This window comes from Neolamprologus multifasciatus, chromosome 11, assembly GCF_963576455.1.
Source record: "Neolamprologus multifasciatus chromosome 11, fNeoMul1.2, whole genome shotgun sequence".
NCBI classification, from domain to species: Eukaryota; Metazoa; Chordata; class Actinopteri; order Cichliformes; family Cichlidae; genus Neolamprologus; species Neolamprologus multifasciatus.
Window position 1 is genome coordinate 2,459,898 of NC_140449.1, and position 9,808 is coordinate 2,469,705.

At 43.3% G+C, this 9,808-nt stretch overlaps 1 protein-coding gene across 3 annotated transcripts in view; it reads left to right on the forward strand.

The window, feature by feature from the left end:
• The window catches only part of enpp2 (ectonucleotide pyrophosphatase/phosphodiesterase 2), a 73,643-nt gene extending 64,102 nt beyond the window's left edge, over nt 1-9,541 (forward strand). For 2 of the 3 annotated variants that reach the window (XM_085176697.1, XM_085176695.1), the window contains 5 exons: nt 1,672-1,807; nt 2,389-2,466; nt 2,544-2,676; nt 2,792-2,945; nt 5,134-9,541. In XM_085176697.1, the coding sequence (XP_085032823.1) occupies nt 1,672-1,807; nt 2,389-2,466; nt 2,544-2,676; nt 2,792-2,945; nt 5,134-5,304 (672 nt within the window). In that variant the 3' untranslated portion in view covers nt 5,305-9,541. The remainder of the gene's footprint in view (nt 1-1,671; nt 1,808-2,388; nt 2,467-2,543; nt 2,677-2,791; nt 2,946-5,133) is intronic. The other variant, XM_085176696.1, reaches the window with a different exon arrangement.
• The last annotated feature ends 267 nt before the right edge of the window (nt 9,542-9,808 follow it).

Below are 9,808 nucleotides of genomic sequence, written 5' to 3' on the forward strand. Positions count from 1 at the left end.
TGCTACTATTGGGGAAACTTCTGAGTTCCTTCATGTCACTGATTTCACTGCAGACTTTAGTTTAGGGGGCTGTAGCTTAGGAGGTAGAGCTGCTCGTCTACTGATCAGGATGTTGGTGGTTCAATCCCTTGCTACTCCAGTCTTCATGCCAACACACTGACCCAGGAAGCTCTCTGATGCATCCGTCGGACTGTGAACGTTAGATGGAAAGCACTGCTTGTGTGAATGGATGCAAGTTGTATAGAGCAGAGCAGAGTAGAGGCAGTGCATTTAACATTCAGACAGAGAAAACACCAACTCCTGTGTGAGATCTTAATCTCCGATTACCATGCTGATGATTTACTGGTTACTGGTCTCCAGCTACAGACACCAAACAGCAATCTTTATGCCTGAAAGGCTGTCTTCAGAACAAAACAGCTTGCACTAACAGCTAGAGGTGGGAATCACCATACATCCCACGATACGATATTATCACAATACTTAACGCACGATACGATATTATTGCAATTTTTAAAAATATTTTGCGATATTCAGATTCTGTACATAAAGGTAAACTTTATCAATATTCATTTTCTCTAATATCAAAGTCTCACACTCAGTCTTTCTCTCATTTCAGTTTGATTGTTGACAAACTGAACGGTTTGTATTACAGTCTAGTCCAACTTAACTGAATCAACCATCTGGTACAATTATAGCTATTCTGAACTATGCAGTTTATGAAAACTATGCAGCCCCTTCAGCAACTGAAGAATTTGAAAGTAAATGAAAACAAAATATAATTTTACATTAAATAAAAAAGTTTTAAACTTGATTAAAATAAAACATGTCTTAAATTAAAATAAGTCAACTGTCATGTTTATTGCTGCCAAAAACAAGTTAAACACATTTGGACAGTGAAGGAATGTCAGGATTCTTGCTCAGAAAAAGGATCAACATGCTCTGAAGTCAGAGCACAAAAACCTTTTTGTAACAAAATATCGATTTCTGCTGTCCCTGTATCCATACATTATTAGCAAACAAAATATCACCATGCTACACAGTATCCATTTTTTCCCCACCTCTACTAACAGCATTTTGTCAAAAACTGGATGACATTCATCCTTGGTGACTTTCACCAATATTTCTCATGAGTCTGGTTGTGCACCTGGATCAAAGACATTTGGAAAATTTGCATCTTTTGCTGCTTCTGGTTTCACTGTGAGCCGACGTTGTTGTAATAATGTGATAAAAGGCTGAAATAATAACGGCTGTCGTTCTTATTGAGTCAGTTTCAAAGCTTCTTACTTGCCCTGAGTTTGTTTAAAGTTAGCTTCTTAGTTCAAAGACATCTTAAAAATCCATGAAAAGATTTTGTTTTATTTCCATTTTCACTCATCTAACTACAACTGTTGTTCACTTGACAACTCTTTGACAGACAGGCGGGTCTCACACAGCCACGTTTTACAGGATACAGTCAATCCGTTGTTACACACTGAGCTCCATCACTGCAGTTATATTAAGTATCTTTAAACAGCGAAGGACGCTATGAACCTCCTGTACAGCAGGAGACGTGCAGGAGCTGGACAGTGTCGCCTGCTGACTGTATCTTTTCTGTGCCATTTTTCTGTCTCTGGTCTTTGAAACAAATCCACGATATGTTTAACAGAACTTTGTATTCTGCTGGTCTTCCAGGTAGAAGTGTCTCCTCTGCCTGAAGCTCTGTCCAACTGTGTGAGACCTGATTCCAGAGTCCCTCCAGCTTACAGCCAATCATGTACCAACTACAGAGCAGATAAACACATCACGTACGCCTTTCTGTACCCACCACGTAAGTGAGCCCCCGCAGCACAGTTAACACAGCATGTGTGGTAATGGACTGGTTCTTATATATGGTGAAGGTTTTACTGGATTCTTATTCCTACAATACGGAGCCCCGCAGGGGACATGGGAGAAAAAAAAATTAAGACGGACTTTTGCGAGATCTCGCAAAACTAACTCGGAATCTCGCAAAAGTTTTGTGAGATCTCGCAAAACAAACTCGGGATCTCGCAAAACTTTTGCGAGATCTCGCAAAAGTTTTAGCCGCATTCTTCCCGTTAGCTCGAAGCTAACAGGAGGTTGAGACCTACTACAGCCGGGAGGAACACCGCTTTCCCAGCACATCGTGCCTCGACCTCCCGGTCGGCTTCGAGCCAGCGTCCGAAGAATGCGGCTAAAACGTTTGCGAGATCTCGCAAAAGTTTTGCGAGATCTCGCAAAAGTCCGTCTTAATTTTCTTTTCTCCCATGTCCCCTCGGGGCTCCGTAATACAATAATAATACAATCATATTATTATTCTTTTATCCCACACTCGATCGTATTCCATGACTTTATTTACCACATTAATCATGTCTTTTTCCTTGCTGACAGAACTGTCGTCAAATCTGGACAAAAAATCCGATGCTGTCCTCATCACCAACACTGTTCCCATGTATCCAGCATTCAAGAGTAAGTCTTTACCCCAGCTTTAGTGAACTCTCTGTTTTATGCTTTTAATCCACCACCATCATCTCTCTCCCTCTCAGAGATATGGGGTTATTTCCAGAGAGTGCTGGTGAAGAAATACGCCACTGAGAGAAATGGAGTGAATGTACTGACTGGACCCATATTTGACTACAACTATGACGGTGTCAGAGACTCAGCTGAGAAGATACGAGAGTAGGCACACTTAATATTTCGACGTTTCTGTTAAACCTCCTTACTCCAGGGTCAATTATATACATGTATATTTTTGACTGTGGAACAGCTTCCCGACCTTGATCTTCTCTTGCAGGTATATAAGTGGTACAATCCCAATCCCCACTCACTACTTTGTGGTCCTGACCAGCTGCTTAGACTTCACACAAGCTACAGACTCGTGTAACGGACCGCTCAACAGCGCCGCCTTCATCCTGCCGCACAGACCCACCAATGATGAGAGCTGCAACGTACGGATGGTCACGTTTAATTTTCCTTCTGCTCTTTTCCTTTTCCTCATCCACAGCAGATCTTGCAAACATCCATCCATCCATTCACTTCCGCTTCTCCTTTTCAGGGTCGCGGGGGGCGCTGGACCCTATCCCAGCTGTCATAGGGCGAGAGGCGGGGTACACCCTAGACAGGTTGCCAGTCTGTCGCAGGGCCAGACAATGCAAACATAACACAAAATTTTTTTCCCGCACCAAGCAAATAAATTAAAAATAAAACCACACAGCTGAGCTGCAGCCACACCAGGTTGCTCCTCAAGCTGCTTTTGCATAATCTTGTACATAAAGAAACAGCACCGACAAATACATACTCAGCTTCAGTCCGACAGGGGAATTGGAACGCTCTAATGCGTCTTATACTTCCTGCACTTATATTATTATTTTTTACAGACAGCTGTACAGTTAGTCCAACTCCTCCAGTATTGCACAGCAATAAGTGCTATTGCTATTGCCAATAAGCTTTGCTGTGTCTCCAAGGACAGTGTCAAGAGCATGGAGGATATTCCAGGAGACAGAAAGTTACTCTAGGAGAGCTGAACAGAGCTGTAGAGGGTCCTTAACACATCTCCATATTTGGAGGGCTAGAGGGTGGAGTATCAGCCAGCAAGTTTAGGAAGAAGTATTCAGTCAATCAATCAAGGCTTTATTCGCCACATGCAGGTTGCCCTGCAGTGAAATGGGTCACCCCCCCGCCCCCCCGCCCCCCGACCTTACACACACAACACAGACACCACATGGGGATACAGGTCGGAGATCGGTAGCGTTACAGAAAAACACTGAAATGTACACTACAATGGGAAAGTACAAGAGGAAAAAAAGAGACCTCTGCTCATGCTGGGCTCCTGGGAGGACAGCATGAGAAGAGGAAACAAAAAAACTCCTCTGCACAGAAAGCACATAAATGTCCACAGCACAACATTATGGAGCACGTGACAAGCCACAGGGTCGGGTGGGGGTGAGGAGTAATCCGAAGCAAACACAGCAGCCATCCTGCCCAGCGCTACCATTCCAGCGCGGGCTCAGACCCGCTGCGTTCCCAGGAGGGAACAAGCATCGAAGGCGTTTGGGAAGGGAGGGGGGGGGGATGCATAGAATGGGAAGAACAGTCTAAACACAGTCGTTATCAGGATGTTGTTGTTCAGCTCCAGCCTTGAGACCACAGCTGGCGCCAAAGGGGTATCCGCATGAAGTGATGGTGGTTTTTCCTTTAGTGCGAACAACTCATATGAATTTCAAAGCTGTTCTTAACAGTCCAACACTGGTCTCTCAATCTCCCGTTGGAGAGCCGCGAGCTTCTCCATGATGTTATCAAACTTGCACTCCATGGTGTTGTCATTCTTGTGCTCAAAGAGCAGATTCTGAGAACTCATGACCACAGTGAGCTTCTCCACGATGTGATCCAGTTTGCGCTCAGAGGTGTTATTTTGAGTATTCACAGCAGCTGTGAGCTTCTCCAAGATCGTATCCGTGCTGACTCAATGAGCCCATTTTGAGAAACTCACGCCTCGTCCCATCATTTCAATCCCATCGGGCAGTCTTGTGGGTGTTTGAACAGCCGGTTCTGCTTCCTTAATTCTCCGATAAGCCAGGGCCAAGCCAGCTCCGATCAGCAAGAACCCGAATAGGTCGATATCTTCAGCACTCAGGCTCACCCGAGCCCAAACTTCTCGTTGAGAAGGGGTGTCAATAGCATTCAGAGACCAGTTGATCAATTCCATAATTCCTCTTTTAGGTTTAGAAACAGACTGTGAGAGACTGTTCCAGGGAAACACAAGACAAGACAAGGACATAAGACGCTAAGCAGGGAAGATAAGGGAGAGGAGAAAAAGTATGACTGCCTTCGCCGAGAGAGTTCAAACTAGTAAAATACTATAATTTTACCTTTCAAAACTGGAGCACCTCCTGCCCTGTGGTAGCTGGGATAGGCAAGATGGCATTGTGTCATTTTTTAATATTCCAAAAGGTAAAAGGTTCAAAACGACACAAAAGTGCACACCAATACTGCTGAGCTGTGCAGCGATCTCGATGCAGTGACCACAAGCATCGAGATCTTTGGTTCAAAACGTGAACCAAAGAAACATTTTCGATCTGATGTCCATTAATAAGAGGTGACTGCTGCTAACGCTGCTCGTCCTTACTGCCTCCACAGAGCTCAGAGGAGGAGTCTCGTTGGGTGGAGAGCCTGATGAAGATGCACACAGCTCGGGTCAGAGACGTGGAGCTCCTGACAGGCCTGGACCTGTACCGCAGGACCAGCCGCAGCTACGCTGAAATCCTCTCGCTCAAGACCTACATGCACACCTACGAGAGCGAGATCTGAGTTCTGCTAACGTTGCTGACGTTATCTTCTGCCATGGTGGATCGATGTGGTACCAGGAGGAGCTGCAGTCATCTCACCTGCTCTGCAGCATCTATGCTGTGGCCCCTTCACTGACTCCTTCATGTGCTTTCATCTCAGTAACTGTTATTTTGCATGCATTTTGAACACCACTCAGCTAAGAGGCCACTCGAGTTTAATATTTAGCTTTTCAAAAGGCAGAGATCGATATCCATTTGCAGAAATGCTGCTGCACAACGACACTCATTTCATCCATCCAACCATGACTGTACCCACCTATGTGTCAGAGGCTGTGACTGGAAACGAGCTCCACTGATAAAGAGTCACAGCATCACTAAACATGTCTCGAGATATTCAAGTAGAGTTACACCATAACAAACAGATCAGTGTAGAGACAGATTCTGACCAATCAGATAAAAGCTTTTATTTTTCTTTAAATATAAGTAGATGTTCTCCTATGTGTGTGTGGCTGTATCACATGCCAAGAGAAACACAAACTTTCTCACTTCCCTTCATCTTTAAGCAACCACTATTTTTGGATACGCTCAATGAAATCGGTTTTCAAAAGTCTATAAAAGGCCATTGTGGATTTTGTTACATTGGTTGTGTCCTCACGTTTGTGTATTGTCAGGTACACAATGATCTACATGTTGCACCAGTGCACAATCAGATCAGTTAAGTGTTTCACCAGCCTGGAGGCTGTTAGGAGGCTAAATTCTGCTATAAAGAAATGATGCACGTGTTTGTACAGCCTGAAACAGCACGGTGTCAAGAATCCACGATTCTTTTTCATTCCATATTCTGGACATTGTAGCTTCAACATGGCTGACATTCATCAATAAGACCTGTTGTCACATCATTAAGAAACCTGCTGTAAGTCAGCTTCTCAGAGCACTGCGTTTCTCTTGACATCATGACATTTTTCATGGTTATGAAGAAACAAAGCAGGTTTGTATTTTTACTGTTTCCTCTCTTCCTCATTGGTCTCCTTGGTCAGAGTGTGGGCAGTTTTCCTGTGAATGCACGAGCATTAGAGCAAGGAAGTTTATTTACTGTGGAATTTCATCTTCTGTCCAATTCAGTCAACTTTCCAAATCAAGTGAAAATGAATTCAAATTATGGAAAGCAAAGTGAACGTGAGGCTGTGGGATTACACTAGGCCCATCCATAAACTCTTACAAATCTGGGACTGCAGATGTAGAGAGCGAGAATCCACATGTTACAAAGAAGCGATGTTTGAATGATGTCAAGGAAAAGTTGCACCACAGAGCTCTGACAGAGCCCCAGAGAAATCAGCAGTAAGGATTGTAAAACCAAAGCTGTGTTGTGTACGATGCATTCAGCTCTTCCTCGACATGATGAGTGCTTTAAAAATGCCTTTGGTGTGTCACAGGGAGTGACACTGGTGTTTGTGTGTGATTGTGAAGGTAAATTCCAGATTTTTCTTTGTATTTTTGATTGTCAAATATGTGGGTTTCATTGTGAATCGTGTCCAATAACAGTGTTGATGATGATTTATTGTTTTTGAAAATAAACCACGTACCACCTGTGAGACCGACGTATTTAAAGTTTATGGAGATTTGTCAATAAACAAGTGTTTTTACTAAACAAGCTGTGCTGTTTGTGCTGTCAACAAGAGGAAATCCCTGTTGTGTGTCTGCGACTCAGTGTTTTGTCTTTGTGGTTTTATTCAGTGAGTTATGGTTTCCTGTTTATGTTACGTTTGTGGTTCCTGCTCTGTTTCTGTGCCTCTGTGTTCTTGGGAAGGGTCATTGTCTTTAGCTTACGTGTCTTGAGTTCAGCTTTGTGTTTCCTGGTTTACCTTGATAGTCCTGGTCCTTTGTCAGTATAGTCTGCTTTACTTCCTGCGTCACATTTATCCCAGCTGTGTCTCCCTCCTGTTGTGCATTCTCACTCGTTACCTGGTGTGTATTTATTGCTTGCGTTGTCCTTGGCTCTTTGTCGGTCTGTCTGCTCTCCGTCCCCTCGCGTTTCCAGGTGTTTCTAGTTTCAGGTATGTGGTTTTTCCACCTGTTGGTTGTTTTGTTCTGTCAATAAAGGCTGACTTTCTGTCAGTGATGGCCAAACAACGCTTTCTGAAGCATTGAAGCTTGTGTTGAAAAACGGTTCATTACTCACAGCTTTTCAACACAGTCCTCTCTGCTGACATCTGGTGGCCAAACATATGACGAGCAGCTTGAATCTACAAAATAAAATGAACTGCTTCATCATGATTGCCCACTCTGCAGACTGGAGTTCACAGTTCTGTCTGATATTGGGCTCCGTTGTGCTGCTTTGAACATGTATTTTTTGGGGGGTGAAAAACTTGCCATGTCTATTTGTTTAATAAATAATTTTGATCAATAAACATTCCTTGTTTAAACATGGTGTGGTCTTTCTTTGCTCGTGACTCCTCGACGTTTGTAAATGCAATAGATTAAAAATACATGCAAAACATTCTGCAGTATGCTGTGACGTCCTGACTCCGTGTACTTATGCAATCAATCGCTGGACAGTTATGTTTATAAATCATATTAAATTAGGCCAGTTTCCTTATACGTGTTTTTGACCCGGGGGTAGAACTGATCATGAACTTGTAAAGTAAAAGTGATGCATTTAAAGTCAACCTGTTTGGTTTTTATTTAAGAAGAGACTTTGTTCCACTGTGCGACGGTCGAGTCTGTTTCTTTTCTTGGTGGTAATTTCTGCTGCCTCAGATGAAATCCTCTCACATGGAGCAGAAGACGCTGGAGTGTACAGACCATCAGCTGGGTGAGTCCTCCTGAAAACCCACCTCTTTACCCTGGCCTTTGACACCACGAGAGATGTTGGTTTTTAGTTTGATTTTAGTTGTTTTTAGTTGATTCTATGCAGTTTTATCTCGTTTTAATATAGGCCTGTTTTAATTTTTGGTGTATTATGTGTTTTATTTAGGTTTTTTTTGCTGTTTTCTGTTATTCTGTTGTTTTTAACTTGTTTTCTGTACAGCGCTTTGGTGCTGTCCTGGGGATTTTAAAGTGCTTTATGAATAAAATTGGATTGGACAGTGCTTCTGAAGCAGTGTGTTGTTATTTTTGACACGTCAGCTTCAAGCGAGCCACCACTTCTTTCTGTTTGCCTCCATTTGGGTCCACTCCTCACTCTCTGCACGAGTCGCCTTTGCAAATTGTGACATTATGTCAGGCTTCTTCTTCTCAGGCTGTGTAGGATGAGAACAAAAGTTACAATAAGAGATCAGCACGTAGCTCTGTAATGCTAAAAATATATATTGTTATACTGCAATTTGCAGGACCTAATTAAGGGCCATCTTTCGTCAATAGACCACACACAGTTTGGAAAATTCCAGCGTTTAAGAGTTTGGCAGCATCCCTCTTCCGGTCTTCTTTGGTAGGGATGGACATAATCTTAGTCAACAGAGAATCTCAAATGGCCCATGCTACATTTGCGACTATGTTTCTGATGGAGAACGTGGAGCCAGGCTCACTGTTGTCTGAATCTTTTCACACGCTATTGTTTCAGGTACAATAACCATCAGAAGAGTTCTCAAGGTACATCCCAATTCCCTGAGTCCTGGAGTGTTTGAGCCTTAGACCCTCACCTGTTTTACCCATTTGTGTCTTAGTCTTTGATCTTTCTTGTTCTTTTGGTTTTGTTGAGACAAAGCCGTCTCTGCGATTCTTTTGGTCCTGGTAGAGATGTTTCCATGTTTTACACAATCCTTTTATTACCCATTATTCTTACAGATGGAGATCAGCACACTGCATTCCTATGCAGTCCTGTGCTAAAGGCTGATCTAAAGAACTCCACACAGCAGTTACAGTTATAACCTCTGGTCTCCTCCCCCTACAGTAAACACTCCCACAATGGAAATACACTAGTACAGTGGCCAAGGGTGCTGACACCCTGACCCCCACCTCCTTTTAAGGCAGTGTCCGTTTGCCCTTTGTCTGCCCCTCACCCTCAGTAACTCTTGCTTCCTGCCCTGGGGGTGGGGGTTGATTGCCCTCCTGCCCTGCACCCCAGGTCTTTGTATTCTTACACCCATTAACTGCAATATTATAATGTTGCAAGCAATCACAAACTATATTCTCTTTAACTCTGATGTATATTAAGGAATCTATCCTCAACAGTTTCTCTTTGACACCCACACGTAAATCAAACAATCACGTTATCCTCTCCTGTTCTCTGGTCACGCCTCTGAGCTGATGACATGTGGATGACAGTGTCAGTGAGTATATGGTAAATGGTAAATGGACTGGTTCTTATATAGCGCTTTTCTACTCTTCTGAGCACTCAAAGCGCTTTACACAACTTGTGCATTCACCCATTCACACCCATTCGCACAAGCACATCTTTCTAAGTGCTTTATAGCTAACATTCACACACATTCATACTCCGATGGATGCATCGGAGAGCAATTTGGGGTTAGTATCTTGCCCAAGGATATTTGGCATGCAGACTAGGGGAAGCCAGGAATTGAACCACC